The sequence below is a fragment of the Meriones unguiculatus genome, chromosome 9, assembly GCF_030254825.1.
Source record: "Meriones unguiculatus strain TT.TT164.6M chromosome 9, Bangor_MerUng_6.1, whole genome shotgun sequence".
Taxonomy (NCBI): Eukaryota; Metazoa; Chordata; class Mammalia; order Rodentia; family Muridae; genus Meriones; species Meriones unguiculatus.
The window spans coordinates 29,686,833-29,705,322 of NC_083357.1; the positions used below are offsets into that span (position 1 = coordinate 29,686,833).

Below are 18,490 nucleotides of genomic sequence, written 5' to 3' on the forward strand. Positions count from 1 at the left end.
GTGGCCAGAGTAAACCCATTTTCTCTTAAGTGGTTTTACTGGAGGTTTTTTGTTGTTTTTTTTTTTTTTTCTTTTTTTTTCTTTTTTTGAGACAGAATTTCTTGAAAACTCAGCCGAGGGCAACCAGGCTGTCCTCAAACTTAGAGATCAGCTGGCCTCTGCCTTGTGAGTGCTGGGATCAAAGGTTGGCACCATCACACCTGGTTCAGAGCAATTTTTTTAAATTACAGCAACAAGAAAGGAAATTATGATATCATTTATTTTCCCCCGTTAAGAGTTTGTATTTCAGAAACTTCCAAGAGATGCTCAGCGAACACATCTTGATTGTCCGTTTGATGGCACCTGGTGCCTGTGAGCTGAGAGCAGTGTGAGAGCAGACTGTAGACAGTGGTGCCTCCCAGAAAAGGCTGTACAGACTGCTGACACATGGCGGTGTTAGCTGTCACTGTGCCCAGCCGTGGGTCATTCCAGCATGGCTGTTACAGTCCAGATTTCCTAACTTCTTCCTCCCTGTCTGTCTCTCCTACCTTCTTGTTGACGACACCATTGCCCACTGAGCTGGGACAGACACCTGGAAACCAGGAGGAGGAGAGGCTGTCCGATCTCACGTCTAGTCAGTGTTTAAGTCCGGGGTTTCCGATTGTTAGCACAGGCATGGAGGCCTGCCTGTCTGCTAGCTCTGTGCTCTCATTGCTCCACAGAGTGGACCAGAAGCCTTTTGCCTTCTACTCTTGTAGGACTCATAATAAGTGAGGGCTCAATAGAAAGGAGGGAGATATTTCCATGATGCATCTGAGGGTGTTTTGTTTTTTCGTGTGTGTGTGTGTGTGTGTGTGTGTGTGTTAACCAAGATTTGCTTTCACCTGATAACCAATTCGTATGCTCTTCCTTTTAGGAAAATGCACCCAGGCCTTCCTTCCCTCCTCCTTAATTCCTTCCTCCTCATTAATTCTCATTGAATCATATGCCAGCATGGTTATTATCTTTGGTCCATTTCTCAGCAACAGTTTATCCATCGTAAGCAAACAACAAGCAGCCACAGAAACCCACATAAACATTTATGCAGATACAAATGTACACATGCATACACAGACACACAGATTTTATGCACTTTGTGTTGCTAAATCTCCAACTGAGTCACCTTGATCTGCACACACCACTTTACAGTCTGAACTAAACATGTATGCCAGTAGACACCATTTATAGTGTCACTGTGGTTTATTCTATCTCTCATGGTGCAGAGGGAGCTTGCTCTCTGGCTGCACAGTACAGCTTCCTCGGCTCTGTTCTTTCCAAATGTATGTTTTTGTGTCCTGTTTGGTTTAAAGTGATATGCTAGTTTACTTTCCTTTTAAGAAAGATATTTTATTTTTAATCATGTGCATGTGTATAAAAATACATTTATGTGAGTGCAGATGCTGACAGGCCAGAAGATAGCATTAGATCCTTTGGAGAAGGACTTATAGGCAGTTTTGAGCAACCTAACTTGGGTGCTGGGAACCAAACTTGGGTCATTTGCAAAAACAGCAACCACTTTTAACTGCTGAGCAATCTCTTCATCCTTCTCCACCCAAACCTACCTCCCCCCATTTTCTTTCTTAAAAGCAGTCAGGGGAGATGGGAGTATGAGCCAATACCTGGAAACTGAGTGTACTTTCTTTTTGACAATTATCTTTATTCTTAGTTGTGATGGTGATTGAGTATGTTCAAAATGTAAAAGTAAAAATGTACAAATTTCTCTCCCACATTCTTGAAATCTACTTTCTGTGGAAATACGCTTTGCCAGAAAGAGCAGTCCGCCTAGAACTTCCATAATGGTGAAAAGCCGAAATGCTGTCGTCTTAAAGCCAAAGTATCCTGAATTATCTTTTTTTTTTTAAATTTATTTACTTTTATTATTACTTACATTTTATTAACTCTGTATCCCAGTTGTATCCCACTCCCTCATTCCCTCCCAATCCCTCCCTCCCTTATCTCCACCGTGCCCCTTTCCAAGTCCACTGATTAGGGAGGACCTCCTCCCCTTTCATCTGACCCTGTTTTATCAGGTATCTTCAGGACTGTCTGCAAAGTCCTCCTCTGTGGCCTAGAAAACACTGCTCTTCCCTTGGGGGGTGGGGAGGTCAAAGAGCCTGCCATTGAGTTCCTGTCAAAAATAGTCCCTGTTCCTCTTACTAGGGAAGCCCACTTGTATACTGAGCTACCATGGGCTACATCCGAGCAGAGGTTCTAGGTTATATCCATATCCATATATGGTCCTTGGTGGAGTATCAGTCTCAGAAAAGACCCCGTGCCCAGATTTATTTGGTCCTTACAGAGCTCTTATCCTCTTCATGTCATACTAACTTCCCCTTCGTTCATATGATTCCCTGCACTCTGCTGAAGGTTTGGTTATGAGTCTTAGTGTCTGCTTTGATACACTGCTAGGTAGAGTCTTTCAGAGGCCCTCTGTAGGTTCCTGTCCTGTTACTTGTTTTCTCCTACATCCAATGCACATCCCATTTGTCTTTTTAAGTGAGGTTTGATCATCTTACCCTGGGACCTCTTTCTTATTTATCTTCTTTAGGTGTACAGATTTCAGTATGTTTATCCTATCTTATAGATCTAGTACCCACTTATAAGTGAGTATATACCATATGTGTCTTCCTCCTTCTGGGATACCTCACTCAGAATGATCTTTTCTAGATCCCACCATTTGCCTGCAAATTTCATGATTTCCTCATTTTTGATTGCTGAGTTATATTCCATTGTGTGAAAACACCACCATTTCTGTATCCATTCCTCCGTTGGTGATGGGTTGTTTCCAGGTTCTGGCTATTACAAATAAAGCTGCTACAATCATGGTTGAGCAAATGTCCTTGTTGTGTACTTAAGCTTCTTTTGGATATATGCCTAGGAGTGGTGTAGCTGGGTCTTGAGGAAGCACTATTCCTAATTACCTGAGAAAGTGCCAGATTGATTTCCAAAGTGGTTGTACAAGTTTACACTCCCACCAGCAGTAGAGGAGGGTTCCCCTTTTTCCACAACTTCGGCAGCATGTGTTATCATTTGAGTTTTTGATTTTAGCCATTTTGATGGGTGTAAGGTGAAATCTCAGGGTCATTTTGATTTTCATTTCTCTGATGGCTAAGGAAGTTGAGCATCTCTTTAAGTGTTTCTCTGCCATTCTATATTCCTCTACAGAGAATTCTCTGTTTAGCTCTGTACCCCATTCTGAGTGCACTTTTTAATAGACTTAGGATTTATACACTCAGTGGGATGTGAAAATCCCCTTTCTATCTTTTCCTGATACAAATACTATTAGGTGAATTACTTCATCTAAGACCCACATCATGGCAGCTCAATATCCAAATGGGTTTCCTAGTAAGGGGAACAGGAACTGTTTCTGACATGAACTCAATGGCTGTCTCTTTGACTCTCTCCTCCCCCCACCACCCTGAAGGAGGATCAGCCTTGCCAGGCCACAGAGGGGGACATTGCAGCCAGTCCTGATGAGACCTGATAAGCTAGGGTCAGATGGAATGGGAGGACCTCCCCTATCAGTGGACTTGGAAAGGGGCAGGGAGGAGATGTGGGATAGAGGGGCAGGACTGGGAGGGAATGAGGAAGGGGGATACAGCTGGGATACAAAAATTAATAAACTATAATTAATATTATAACAATAAAAATTTAATTAAAAAAAAGAACCGAGTCTCCAAACACATTGCCCTTGCTTTGTCCCAAGCTCCTCAAGACCCTGTATCAGTATTTTCAACATTTGTTAATGAAACATTTTGTTTTATGGCGTCTCCAAGCGCCACTTCTATAGCGCTACATCATTACAATATCAATGAGATACTTTCTCATTGACCGTTTTCCACTTTTTCTCAAAGTACTAATTTCTTTAATTTACAAGTCTTCATCTAATGATTTGTCTCAGCCTGTTATTTCTGTCTGCTTATTCATTTTGAATAGCTTGGTTCCTCCAAATGTTTACTCATTAAATATAATCTTGTCTTCTGTGGAATAAACTGATGACTTTGGGTATAAATGTAAGTCATTAAGTGTAAGGTAGGAACACACTAGAAAATAGAAATCTATGAAGTATTAGATGCAGAGGTGACATTGAATCTGAGTACCAGGGAAGTCCCATGAGAGGAGGGTGGGCAGTCTTGAGTGTTTCAGTTTAGAAATAAGCTTTTGGAGCACACATGTGATAAGATGAAAAATGACAGTGGAGGTGGAGACAAAAATGGGAGTTTTCTTAGGAAGAAATGCAGGACAAAGGCTGCTCACCCTGGTGCAATGAGGGTGCATGGTGGGGGTCTCCTAGCTGCTGCAATTGGTCTGCATCCTCAAAGAGATGGAACCCTGTGTACACCTTAGGACCAGCGCCATAGCCGGTGAAACAGTGGATGCTGTAGATACCGGGGTCCTCAGCTCTAGGCTGTAATAGAGCCAGCTCACTGAATTCAGTGGCAGAGTACAGCTGTCACCGTACCTCAGAGTTGCTGGATTGTGACACAGCGTGGGAGTGGGTTGAAGTTCCTTCCCTACAGCATGAGCTGTAGAACTCACTTGCATACCTCATATTGTTTCATTATGGCATTTTTGGTCATAGTTTGTTTTTATTGATTTTCTTCTCTTGTTTTTGTGCCCATCCTCCTGTCAACTGTATCCTTTGACTTGGAACACCCTCGTATTCATGTTCTATCACTTGTTCTATAACTACTCTTGACCTTTTTCAGCACCCCTTGTCCATCTTGTGATGCCTGTCTTAGTTTCATGTCCTATTGCTATGGTAAGATACTCTGACAAAGGCAAGTTATGGGAGAAAATGTGCTCTGTCCCTGGAGGTGGCAAATGGACCAACTTTGCATTTGGGGATGGTCTTTTTGGTGTTTATGAAGATGGTAGCCTAGAGCAGAAGGATCTCTTTACTCTTAGGTATGAGCCATAACCCAATTTCTTTTCCTCTACATGATTTCCACTTTCTCTATGTTTTACCAATGTTAGCAGAACATGAATGTCTCTCCCAACAAGGAGCTCTTTCTTATCCTACTCTTCCAAGCTGGGGCCATGTATGTCTCTTGGTGCTACTCACTCCAAAACCCAGAGGTATGCTGGCTTTCCTAACCCCTTCCTCATCTCCAACTTTGCCTTTGCTGGACTCTACTCAGAGATTCAAATACCATATAGCTTCATTGACTTGAAAGCAAGTTCAATCCTGGTTTCTCATTCTCCCTAACCTCACTAGCTCCTGTTTTATCCCCATACTTTTCAGAAAACTCAGGAAGAACCAAATCCATAATGGGGTAAGGAGAGACTTTATTTGAAGTGATCATTGCAAGAAAGAGAGGAGACTGGCGCAGTGACAAAAACTTCCATTTTCCACCCTGAGACCAACAAGCATGAAAAGGCAGGCAGAAGGGTTTCTCTTTACTTCATAGACTTTTCTGGAAAGTAGATACATGATGTAGGTGTGACCTGACAGAAGACCAAGGTAGTCAGAATGTTTTCAGATGGGCCAGAGAGAGTTATGTGACACCTTAGACTAAGCTCAGTAACCAAGCAAAGAAAAGAAACTTAAATAGTTTTGAAACAAAGTATTTACTCTGCTTTTTCCTTCTTTGTTTCTTTCCTTCCTTCTTTCTTTCTTTGTTTCTTTGTTTCTTTGTTTCTTCCTTCCTTCCTTCCTTCCTTCCTTCCTTCCTTCCTTCCTTCCTTCCTTCCTTCCTTTCTCCTCTCTTCCTTCCTTCCTTCCATTTTCTTTCTTCCTTTTTCTCTCACTCCTTTTTATTTCTCTCTTTCTTTCTGGATATTTATTTATTTATTTATTTGACAGGATTGACTTGTGTAACCTGGCTATCATGCAATTTGCTTTGTAGACCAGGTTGGCCTTGAACTCATAGAGATCCTCCTGTCTCTGTCTACCAAGTGCTGATATTAAAGACATGTGCTACTCTGGTTTCTTGGGGGATATGTTCATTGGCTTTCTATTGCTACAACAAATGCTCATGGAAAGATGCTGACAAAGAGAAATATTTTGCTGTGATTCATAGTGTTAGGGGTTTCGGCCCAGTGTCAATGCGCTGTGGCAAGGCAGTTCATCAGGTCTTTTCAACATGAAAAGTTATTTATCTCACATCTGGGACTGGAAAAAAGACTAGGGAGGAGACTTTGATCCCACAGTTCCCTTCAAGGCACACTTTCAGTGGTCTAGAATCTCATACGAGGGCTTTGACTAGAATTCTCTCCCAGAAGTTAGATGTAAGCAACATCTAACCCTTCTCTCTAGGTCCCAGTGATAAACTGAGGCACATCCAAGTTCATACTCGGAAAACAGTTTGTTGGGCTTCCTCACAGAGCATAAGTGTAGGGTTACTTACAGAGGTGTAAGGCTCTTACAGGTATAAGCCTATACTTACATAGCCCAGCAGGGCTGAGGGATTCCCCATAGCTGAATAGATGAAGTGGCCGTTCTAGTCTACCCCAGCCTGTTATCTATTTTGCCATTACCCCAGGCTACCTGCAGGCTTGCCAGGTGGTAAGGAGCAGCTGGACGCTTAGGTGGGAGCCTCACTCCTGTCTCCTCCCTCTGTGTGGGGAGGTGACCATCAACGAGACTGTCTGGGATCTTTTGCTGGCCCTTGCTTGTCTTTGAGAATAGTCACAACAAAGCTTTGTGTAGTTTCCAGCAGCTCTCAATAGCATCCAGCTGAGAAATATGCCTTTAACACCCGGGCCTTGAGGGACACTTGAGATCTTGCCTATCGCAAGAAAGGACAAAACAGAACAAATGGCTGTGTGCAAGGGACAGTGTGGCAATTTGGAGGGTGTGTGCCTTGTCTCACATTATGTCAGGCAGGCGCGTGATTCATGCATGTGCCACTTGGAGAAGCGTGTGTCTTTGTGGTAAGCCATTTTTAGAAATACAGAAGGCTGGCTGGGTCAGTGTGAGATTATTTAAGTATCACTATTTCATCGCTATTGAATACTATAATCAACATATCAGCGTTTTTTCAGAAATTCATCATTGTCACATGTGGTCCCACAAAATGTTCATGTTGAGGTTCTAACTGCCATTGTAGTGGCATTTAGAGGTAGCCTTTATGGGTGGGGGGGCTCATGGTCAGATTACTGCCTTTATTAAAGTAGGTACCAGAGAGAGTGTTTCCAGGACATGGTGAGGAAGAGCTGTCTTCGAGGAAGGAATAGAGCCCGTTCTAGTTGGGGACTTAAACTGGCTGGCACCATATTCATGAACTTCCACGGCTACAGAGCCAGGCAGAAATAGCTATTGTCTGCTGTAGTCCATGGCATGTCGTTAATGGCAGCCAACTTGATTAGCAAGCTAGTTTGTTTGCTGTGTTATTCAGACTGTCCCAGTTCTTGCCTCTGTATCCCTACGACATGCTCCTTTCATCACGAGTAGTTTTGTCTGTGTCTTTCGTTTCGAATAACTGCATAGATTCTCTGCCCTAGCCCTAGAACCAGCCATTCCTGAAGTGAGATCTGATTCTTTCTCTTGAGGAAAGGAACCAGAAGCCATGGTTTGATGCCATGTGACCATTGCTGCTGGGCCTTGTGTTTCCGGGCCTTGGTTGACTTGATGCTTCTGTGCATGTGGCCACCTATATCTCCATGAAGCTAAACAGAGTTTCTACTGTAGTCTCTGATTCTAATCCGTTGCAGGGGCAGACTACCTCCATTCCTCTAATTTCCCTCTCATGGCTACCTGGGCATTAGTCATGAATTATTGACTTGTTCTCTTCCAGTGCACCTGTAAAGTTGTGGCAGAACGACTATTCTGTCCTTCTGTGAAAAACAATTTGATAGCTCAGCTGTCATTTTTATGTGCATATCTGCCCGGTTTTCATATTAGTGTTTCCAAAACACTGGACGTTTCAAAAATGTGCATGTCAACTTGTACAGGGTTCATAGCAGTCTTCAGATTCTTTGTGTCCCTCATCAAGTGTGTGTGTGTCTGTAGAGTGAGCACAGTGAAACTTTAGCTTCTGAGTATCACTGTGTGGAAAGAAGAGTCTATTTCCTACACACGAGGCTCTCAGCATGGGTCATCTCGTTTTGTTTACTTAGTTCCATTGAGAAGAAAGTAAATTGTTTAAAAACTGTCATAATGTTCAGGTCTAGTATGCTTTGAAATTCACTAAGTCCGACATTTATTTTCCTTGTTCATTAAGTTAGTAAGAATTACTTGCAATTAGCAGTTTAATTATTTGTATATCCGCGAGGGAGACTCATGAAAAATTAAAATTGAAACAGTCTTTGTTTCTCAAACAGATCAAGCCTCCTCATTTTTCTCTCATTTTGCCTTTTCTGTCGGCAAAGGTGAAATCTCCCTTCTAGAACACACAGGTGCAGTGTGTGGTGCTTGTGTGTGTGTGTGTGTGTGTGTGTGTGTGTGTGTGTGGTATGTGTATATGTGTATGCTGTGCATAATGGCTGTTGTAGAGTGTGTGGTGTATGGTGTGTGTGTGGTGTGGTGTGTATATATGTGTGTGTGGTATATGTAATGTCTGTTGTGTAGTATGTGGTGTGTGGTATGTACATATGTGCAGAGTGTGCTGCGTGCTGTGTAGTGTGTGTGTGTGTGTGTGTATGTGGTGTGTATGCTGTTTGTAGTTTAGGAGAATGGTAGTTTACCCCTCCTTCTGAGGTAGCTGGCTTCGAGTTATACTTATGTTTTCTAGAAGTTTTTAGAGAACATATGTGCTCAATTAACACTATCTTCAGGTTTACTTGAACATTTTTATTGTGTATAAAGAACAATGACTACAGTTTTCAAATACTTAATTGAAGAGGTTTTCAGTTTGTCGAAAAAAATTTCCTGCTTTTTTTAAAATGTCATATAAGATAAGCTCTCTGTGTTGATGAAGTCATTAAGGAATGACAACACAGGCTTCCTCTTGGATTAGTCTGACCAAGAGTGAGCCCAAATTAGAACTCTCCACTGTTATCCCATGTTTTCTGTCTGTCCCTAACAGAGGGCTTTGTTCTCTTTCTGATGAGACAGTACAAGAGGCATCACTGGGGGAAAGGAATGAAGGATACTTTACAAAAATCTAGCAGACAGAGGGGTTAAGGACACCACAGGAAAACCCGCAGAATCAGCTAACCTGGGCCAATAGGGGCTCACAGAGACTGACCTGACAACCAGGGAGCCTGCATGAGGCTCACCCAGGCCCTCTGCATATATGTTGTGTAACTTGGTCTTCTTGGGAACAGGGCTGTCTCTGCCTCTTTTGCCAGCTTTTGGGACCCTTTTTCTCAAGGTGGCCTTGGCCAGCCTTAATATAAAGGGAGGTGACTAGTATTATTGCAGCTTGATATGCCATGTTTGATTGATATCCATGGGAGGCTGGCCCTTTCCTAAAGAGAAACAGGAGGAATGGGTGCGGGAAAGATCAGAGAGAAGAGGAACTGGGAAGAGAGGAGGGAGAAGAAAGTGAAGTTGAAATGTAAAAAAATAAATTAAATTAATAACATCTTAACAGAGCTTTACAAAGATTTAAGTCACTGGTTCCAACTGACCCCAGAGGACCCTGAAGTACTCATTGTTGTAAACAAAAACTACATTTGTGAGTTGTTCCTAGCCTGTTGGCTATTTTCATCAAATTATTACCCTGACACACATGCACATACATTACTCTCAGTCAGGGGCATGAAAGAATGCATAATTTAAGATTAACGATTACATTATCTTAGGCTGTTAAGGCTGATTACACGGGAGAGTTGGAGGCAAGTATGGTTGATTTTCACACTGTTCTCATAAAGTCAGGCTAACATTAAACAGGCTGGTGCACAGTAGGATAGCAGGATAAATCATATGTGATCTCAGGGTGTATTATGAAATTGGCTGTGAGGGACTTGGAAGTTCAGACTCTGAATGTAAGAGATGTTTTAAAAAAAAGTGTCATTTCAGCTCCAGACTAATTTCTTTTTTCTAAGAAAATCTATCTTAAAGAATGAATTATGTGAGGTGTATGCGTGTGAGCATGTGTGTATGCGTGCATGTGTGTGTTTAAGTATGAGTGTGTATATGTGTGCTTGCATGCATGTGTATTTGTATTTGTATTGTGTGTGCATCTGTCTATTTACATGTATGTGTATGTGTTTGTGTTGTTTAGTTTCTACAAAAGAATCATTAGCTTCAGTTCCTTGTTTACCTAGTGTGGGTGGGCTCATCTCACATGAGAAAATTAGAGGTTATTACAAGACAGTGGATTGCTTCATAGTTCTTGTCTAAACAATAACCACATGTGTTTGCCACTTGACATGCTTGCAAGTAGTGATTGCAATGGCTTAAGCCATATTTCCCAAAAGCTGGTTTCTTTGTAAAGATGAAAAACCCATGAATAGCTTTGTTCACAGAACTGATACTTGCTTGTTGGGGCTGCCGTGAATACAGCGACTGGGTGGCTTAGGAATCTGAAGTTACTGTGTCTTGGATCTGACTGTTGTGTCTGCAATCCTGGTTACCTCAGAGGCCTCTTTTCTTTGCTTGCTACCAGTTCACATGGCTGACTCCTCATCACCTTCCTAGTGGCTTTTTTTCCCCCTTGAGACAGGCTCTCACTAGATAGCCCAGGTTTGCTCAGAGCTTGCAATGTAGCCAAGGCTGTCCTTGAATTCATAATCTTCCCATTTCACTTTCCTGAGTGTCAGGAATCTGGAGGAGGCAGGGGTTGTGGAGGGCTGCTGCTAACTGGCTTAGTATGGCTTGCTCACCCTGCTTTCTTATAGAACCCAGGCCACCAACCTAGGGAATCCACCACCCACAATGCACTGGGCCTTTCCCCATCAATAGCTAATGAGGAAATTGCCCTACAGGCTTGTGTTCAGCTGATCTTATGGAGACATTTTTTTTAATTGAGGTTCTCCCCTCTCAGATGACTAGCTTGTGTCAAGTTGACACAAAATTTCCATATGCTAGGCATGTAGATTTACTATTGAGTTATGTCCCAAGGCTCAAAGAGGCTCTTTAATATGTTTACTTGAAAGAGCGATTAATAATTTCAGGTAATTATTTTTTAATTTAAGCATTTTACTTTTACATTTACTGTGTGTGTGTGTGTGTGTGTGTGTGTGTGTTTGTGTGTGTGTGCATGTATGGAAGTCAGAATATACCTTCTATTAGTCAGTCTCTCTCCTTTCATCCTGTGGGTCTTAGGAATCAAAGTCATATCATCATTCTTAGTGGCAGGTACCTGTACTGATTGAGCCATCTTGTCACCCCTCAAATGCTAGTATTTTTTTAAATGACATTTTTATTAATTCTTTGAGAATGTCATACAATGTATTTTGTACATATTCTTCTGCTCTGTCACCTCCTCCCATAACCACCATTTCCAACTACCCACCCCTTCCCACCCAGCTCTGAGATACGTTTCTGTATGTTTTTCTCCCTGTACAGTCCAGTTTGTGCTTCAGCTAGTCCTTGCAGTGGTGCCTGCCCTGGTGTGAGACAGACCTGCCAGATACAATGTCATTAGAGAAAACTGACTATTTCTCCCAGTATCCCTGAAATACCAATAGGTCCCCAGGAAATGGTGGGGTTTTTGTATCCACCTTCTGTCCAAGATTTTGTCTGGCTGGAGCTTGCATAGGTCTTATGTGTACTGTCACAGTTGGCATAAGTCTGTTAGTATATCTGCCCTCTTGTGTCTGGACATAACTCTCTACTTAATGATATTCACTGCCTCTGGTTCCTACAGTGGTTCTGTCTACCTCTTCTGTGTAGATTCCCATGCCTTGGAATGAGAGGAGAAGTGTAATACACATTTCTCATTTACGGCTGAGCACTACACTCTCTTGTTATCTGTAAACTGACTAGTAGAGGTCTCTGTGTTAATTGCCATCGACTGCAAGGAGACATTTCCCTGAGAAAAGCTGGGAGAAGTACGGGGTTAACACAAAGTCGTTAAGAGTTATTTTGATGTCTATTTACTTTGCTTTTTATATCAACATCAGCAACTTGAAAGTTGAACTTCTTCCAGTGCCAATTTATTTTCCTTTCCTCAGTATGTGTTAATATCCCTGTGTATTTCAGCCCAGAGGTCCTGAAGAGTGAGCCGTATGGAGAGAAGGCTGATGTCTGGGCTGCAGGCTGCATCCTCTATCAAATGGCGACTCTGAATCCTCCCTTCTGCAGTACCAATATGCTCTCCTTGGCTACTAAAGTAAGCCACTTCCTGTTGCTAAAGCTACATCCTCTTCTCCACAAACCCTTGTGACTTACACCAGTCAGCTAAAAGCACACACTGCTTAATTTCCTACCCAACCCAGCTTATCTTATCTCCTTTCATCTAAATATCTATCACACTGCACATTACTCCTATTTGATTATAATCATTTGTCACATGAAATAGTGAAAATAAATTTCTCATTACTGTCCTTTGTGGTGGTGGACATGGAGCCAAAGGCTTATCACATGCTTGGCAAGTGCTTTCCCATTGAGCTACGTTCCCAGGCCCAGTTAGGCCCATAAGCCACCATGTTACATCATCACATGTATTCCTTTATCATGAGGTTGGAGCTCAGGTTGGAGAAGCTCAGCTCAGGTTGGAGAAGATGATGCTGTATTCCAGAACTGTCTAATTGGCACTGATTTTCATTTGTTGGGATGTTTTCATTCTGCTTAAAATTTGTACATGCAGTTAAATTAATTTACTAGCAACCCACATTAAAGCCACAGGTGACTGCCCAGGGATGCCGTGGTCCATTGACACTGTTGCTGTTTTCTGTTTTTCTTGCAGATAGTGGAGGCGGTGTATGAGCCCGTGCCAGAAGGCATCTACTCTGAAAAAGTGACAGATACCATTAGCAGGTAAGTAGTCTGACAACTTACAGCATACAGCATCCATCATATAGTCCCTTATGCCTTTCCATGTTCATTACCTATAGGTAAATACTTATGAAAGGCTTCCCACGTCATCCAAACCTAGCAAGCATCATTAGTAACAGCAGCTCTTTGAAAGCCATTGGGATGTCCAAGGGGAATTTGAGATGTCGTACCACCATTAGGCTTATCTAAGGCATATTTATAAGACGTTATGTCAACATGAAAAATGTGTGTGATGTGAAACTAAGTGAAACAAATAGTAAAATCAATTTTTATGAAATATGCACAAAGACAGAAAAAAAGAGTAATAAGCTAAAAAGGGCTATCTGTGTTCAATGATAAAACTATGGGTATTTTTAAAAGTTAGTAAACTGTATTATACTAAGTTCTCAAAAAAAAAAAAAGAGAGGCTTTCCCCATTAATATAGCAGCAGTGTAGTAAAGGCCGCTGCCCCTCTGTCCTCCCAGAGCTGTGTTGCATCTCTTCTGACTGTAAAAACTGTCCTTGATTGCCTCACACTCAGATCCATCCTGCCCGTTGCTCTCTAGGTCCCAACAACTCCCTTCATGGCCTTCCCCTGCTGATCCTTTTTTCCAAAACGCTCTCCTTTCAGACATATGCATGGTTCGTTCCCTCACTTCCCATGGATTGCCACAGAAACAGCTCAGGTCAGGAAACTCACTCTGACCACTCCCCTGCCTCACTGCACTCCAGACTAATTCATAATATCACAGCGTCTGTACTTCTCTGACTGTCAACCTTCACTGTGAATTTATGTGTGTTTGGAATCACCTCAAGGACATATTATACTGTTGGGTATATCTGTGGCAGAGTTTCCAGAAAGGTTGAACTGATGAAGGAAGATTCATCCGGCATGTTTTCAGTGCCCATATGAAGTACATTCCAGACTGAAGAGAAAGAAAGGGAGCAGAACTATATTCTCTCCTTTCCCATGTCACCACACTCTTGTCATCATGCTGTCCCCTCATCATAGACTGTATCCCCTCTTAAGTGAGGAGCCAAAATGAACCCTTTTCCTTGGCTTACTCTGTCTGATAATTTGATTGTGACACAAAGGGGGCAGAAACTGAATACACAAAACTGGTACCTAGAGTGCGGCATTGTTGCTGTGGGAAACCTGAGCGCATCTTTTATAGACCTTTGTGTAACTGGTTTGTGGAACAAATATGGAAGAGCTTGAAGCTGTGTGTAAAGAAGGCACAGAGCGCTGTAAGCAGAGCTCAGAGGACCACTATGGTAAGAGTTCTGAAAACTAGAGTGTGTGGGGAGTGCTAAAACACCCAGTTCTTGGAGTTTCAGGAAGAAACCACAAGAACCCTTGCCAGGAGCTAGACTAGAAGCCACTTGTGTTTCCTTGCCTTGTGGTCCTGCTGCTGCGCTGTTCTACCATATGGATGATATGGGTGCCTCAAAGCAGAGGCAAAAATAAACCCATAATTCATTCTTTAAGTTGCACTTTGTCAGGTGTTAATATTTGGTGACAGCAACAACAACAAAAATGTCCTAAAATATCACACATAAGCACACTCGTGCTTGCTTGTTGATTGTCTCTACTAGCTAAACTTGAGAGCAGACACTTGTTACCTTGGTTCTGACCTATTTATTACTCAGAGGAGTGCCTGGCACAGACCAGACCTTCAGTCAACACTGGCTGTGGGAAGTTAGGGCTGAAAACTTATAGCAATGTCAAGGCCCTCTTGACACTTGCATGGGACCAACATTATTTCTCTGCTCCATCCAGATGAGTTAAATCTTTTTTAATTTGGTTATTAAATGTTCTAGAGTTCCCCTAGATGGACAAGTTTCTGCCTTTTTCTAAGACTCTGAAACCCTGAACTCATGTCTATCCTGCATGTATCACCATCACCAGTGAATTTTAGTAGGCATACTATCATGGCCTTTACCCTGGCTCTTTGGTTATTCTTGCAAGCCCATTGTTTTATACAGATTAATGCCTCATCTGTTTGTAGAGTATTATTTTTATTTACCTTCTCCACATTTATCTAATGCTGAGCCTCAGAATCTATAGAATATCTTGGTCATAGCAGACCCTTATGACCAAGAGGTCTGAAGAATATCTGTTTCATCATTTGATGGAACAGGGATTGTCACTAAGGGTGGCAAGCAGAGTGGCACATAGTGACAGCATCTCCTTTAGCAAAGCTCATGTTGGTGGGCTCATGAGGACAGGCAAAGGGGAAGGAAGAGGGAGGGAAATGAGCTTTCATTATATACAGAGAACTATATGATGTTGATGGAGAAGTGGAGAGGGTGGGGAAATCTTAATTACAATGTAGAAAAGTAGATTGTGGGTATAGTGTTAAGACAACTAAAACAAATTTTTTTAGCTAAACAAGTGGACTGATTTTAGAGATAGGAAGAGTTGGATTTATTCAGTTACAACTTTGAGACATGGAAGCAAGGCCAGGGGAAGGATAAATATCCCCAGAAAGAAAAGGACAGGTCACTTTCAGGAAGTACATCCCAAGATTAGCAATGGTTGTCTGGAGGAAGCTTGGCAGTGGGAGAGGAGGTGCAGGAGCAGGCTTCATAGTAAGTCCTGAGTTTACTGTCATCATGATGTTTCAAAGAATAAATGGTACGTATCAGGGCCTCCAGATGAAATGCTTTGTTGTTGTTGTTTGGCATATCTACGAGTGTGTGGTGTTGTGGTATGCATGTATGTATGTATGTTTGCATACATGTTCACATGTATGTGGGTGCATGTGTTTTTGCACGTGTGTGTGGAGGCCAGTGTTGATGCTTGCTGTTTCTCTTGATCATTCTCTACTTTATTTGTTGAGGCTGAGTCTGTCAATGAAATGCAGAGCTCACCAGTTGCATAGTCTGGTTGGCCAACTTTCCTGGACACTCCCTTCTTTCTGGCTTCCAAGTGCTGGCTATCTCACCTGAGTGGCATCCATAAGGGTTCTTGGGATCCAGACTCTGGTCCTTACTCATTTGTTGGCAAGTGTTCTACCCACTGATCTGTCTCCACAGCCCCCACACGAAATGTTTCTCAAGGTGTTTATAATTTAACATGCTAAGAAATGACAATAAGTTAGACCTGACAATGTAACTTTAAAGCTAACTATAAATTTAAGGTTGCAGGGTGTATGCTATAACAGACATTATTTTCACTTAAAGTTATTTAAGATTCCTAATTGTCTATATTTTTGTTAAGAAAGTTTTATCTCTAGAAAACTTCAAGCCAAAATTTATTAAGTGCAATTACATATTTAATATGCTTTGAAATTTTAGTGTTGAAAAACTAAGTCCCAAAAGAATTAGAGAACAATTTATTGCTGACCTCCCCCCCCCTTTTTCAATCTCTCATTTTCTTTAAAATATTGGTGCAAGATTATATAAAAGCTGAGTTTTTACTAACCTTCAACAACTCAGCAAATTATTAGGTTCAGAGTCAGTTGCCAGCAACTAGATAGAGCCTTGGAACAACCAGTGTATGTGTGTGTGTGCGCGTGTGTGTGTGTGTTAGGATCCTGCTTTTTAAGCCAGGCTGGCCTGGGGCTCATTATCCTCTGTTTCCGGCCTCTGACTGTCAGCATTACCGTTACAGCCAGCAGCAGCTCTCATGGTTGTTCTCAGTAAACAGATTCTGTTATTTCCAGTCACACACACCTCATTTCCTGAGTTTCCTAGCACCTTGCTTTTTGCACATTCCTATCAAACACAGCCCACAGAATTCGTATTTCTAACACACAGTGCTCCTCTTTCCTATTTGCGTGGTGTAGTAACACATTTTGTTATTGGAACTTTTCTTTCCTAGGCAATCTTTTAAGCTGGGAGAATAATTTAGCAACCCCTGAAGCAACCCTGAAGCGTCTAGAGCAAAACCAGACTCTTGTTGCCCAGCATTGCTATTTCTACCAGTCAGTGAATGGTGGAGCTGAGTGGAGACAGCAGTGCTGGCTTCCTTTTCTGTCTTTTTTCTTTCCCTTTTATTTTCGGATGAAGAATATTTCCTTTTATCACTAACTATTCCAAGTGTGTGAGTTTTGCTCTGTGCCTGGCTGCATAAGCTGTCTGGAGCTTTGTTTCCGAGCAGATGTGATGATTAGAGGGGTAAGCCAGCCTTGAGCTCTAAGATCAAGGGAATCCTTACATACTCTCCTTGCCTTCAACTCATAAAACATGGAATGGAGATAGTTGAACACTCTTTCTTGAAATTTTTTCCATCTCATCTCTGGACCAAAAAGCTGGTGAATGAAAGCAGTATTCCAGTCCCCCCCCCCCAGAACATTATTTTATGCATATTTGGTTAGGGAATTTTCGGAGAGTACCAAATGTCAGGCTTTAGCGTACATGTGTCTCTGAAGAAGGTGTCTGAAATATCAAGCGAGCAATGGAGCTACATGGGAATCTTTGCTAACGTGTTTCCGGAAGTCCATTAGCCTGTGCCCAGACATCGTAGTTAGGGATAGGTAGATTCTTTAGGTGTCTGGCTGTGTTCACTCATTCGTGGATTCATTCGCTCATTTACCCAGGGCTTCTCAGGAGCCAGATTCCGTCTTAATGCTAAGATCATTGTAAAAGGACGCAGCCTTTTCCTCCCAAGAAGTTTACAGTGTGGTGATGAATTAGAACATTAAAATCCCATCTGGCGATAGCTTACAAACTGAAATGAGACAGAGCAGTGGCCCTGCTGGCTGACTCCAGGGCTGTGTAAATGGCGCTCTGGCCTATCTAGATGAAACTTGAGTGGCACTCATTCAGTGTGCCCGAGGATGCTGCTCCTCCAAAGCCACAGAGACACTAACAGCCTTTGCTTGTTTGCGATGTTTATGTGTTTATCTTGTAACGCTAGAGGAGACATCAGCATTCAACACGTCAAGTTACTTAAGCAAAGTCGAGGACAATGTAGACATATTCCAATGAGGACTGTCCGGAAGTCATCCCTGTGTCCCTGAAATTCTGGTATCGGAAGCAAAACAGAGAGTACTGCAAAAGACGCTCATCAATATGATCGAATGAAATGAAATTAATCAGATACAATGAGCATAAATCTCTGTTGTTCTTAAAAAATGAGGATGCTACTAGCCAATTGCAAGGTCAAAATGCTCCCTGCTTTATGTTTGAGCAACTTTCGTCCACCAGCTTTTCAGTTTTAGCTCAGATTCAAGTTAATGATATATTAAAAATAGAATAAATTAAAAACAAGAAATAAGAATGAGTTAAAAATAAGAAATATAATAAAATAAGAAAAATAAGAATAAGTTAAAATATTTTTAAAATTATGTTTTTTGTCTTTTAAAGATACAGTAATCAAGGTTGGTCTCAAACTTATGATCTTCCTGACTCAGACTTCTGAGTGATGGGATTTTATTTTTGATACCATAAACATCTCACACCTCTGTATTTTATATTTGTGTTTTGTAAGACCCGCTGTTGTGTTAATATTGACAGAATATATCTGAAAAAGGTGAAAAAAAAAACAGATTGTGACTTCCCAGAACCTTTCCTTCCTTTACTTGCTTCAAAGGGGCCCTGACTACTGAGCTGGCTGTAATTTCAGTGGGCAGTCAAACATGCAGAAAATGACCCCTTCCTTCTCCTGGAGAAGAGACTTGGGAGGTTCAAGGCCAGCCCACAACCCTGGGATAGGA

At 41.9% G+C, this 18,490-nt stretch overlaps 1 protein-coding gene across 1 annotated transcript in view; it reads left to right on the forward strand.

Moving 5' to 3' along the window:
* The window catches only part of Nek10 (NIMA related kinase 10), a 183,720-nt gene that overhangs the window by 102,748 nt on the left and 62,482 nt on the right, over nucleotides 1–18,490 (forward strand). The window contains exons 24-25 of the mRNA XM_060390990.1: nucleotides 12,053–12,182; nucleotides 12,759–12,829. Coding sequence (XP_060246973.1) covers nucleotides 12,053–12,182; nucleotides 12,759–12,829 — 201 coding nt within the window. The remainder of the gene's footprint in view (nucleotides 1–12,052; nucleotides 12,183–12,758; nucleotides 12,830–18,490) is intronic.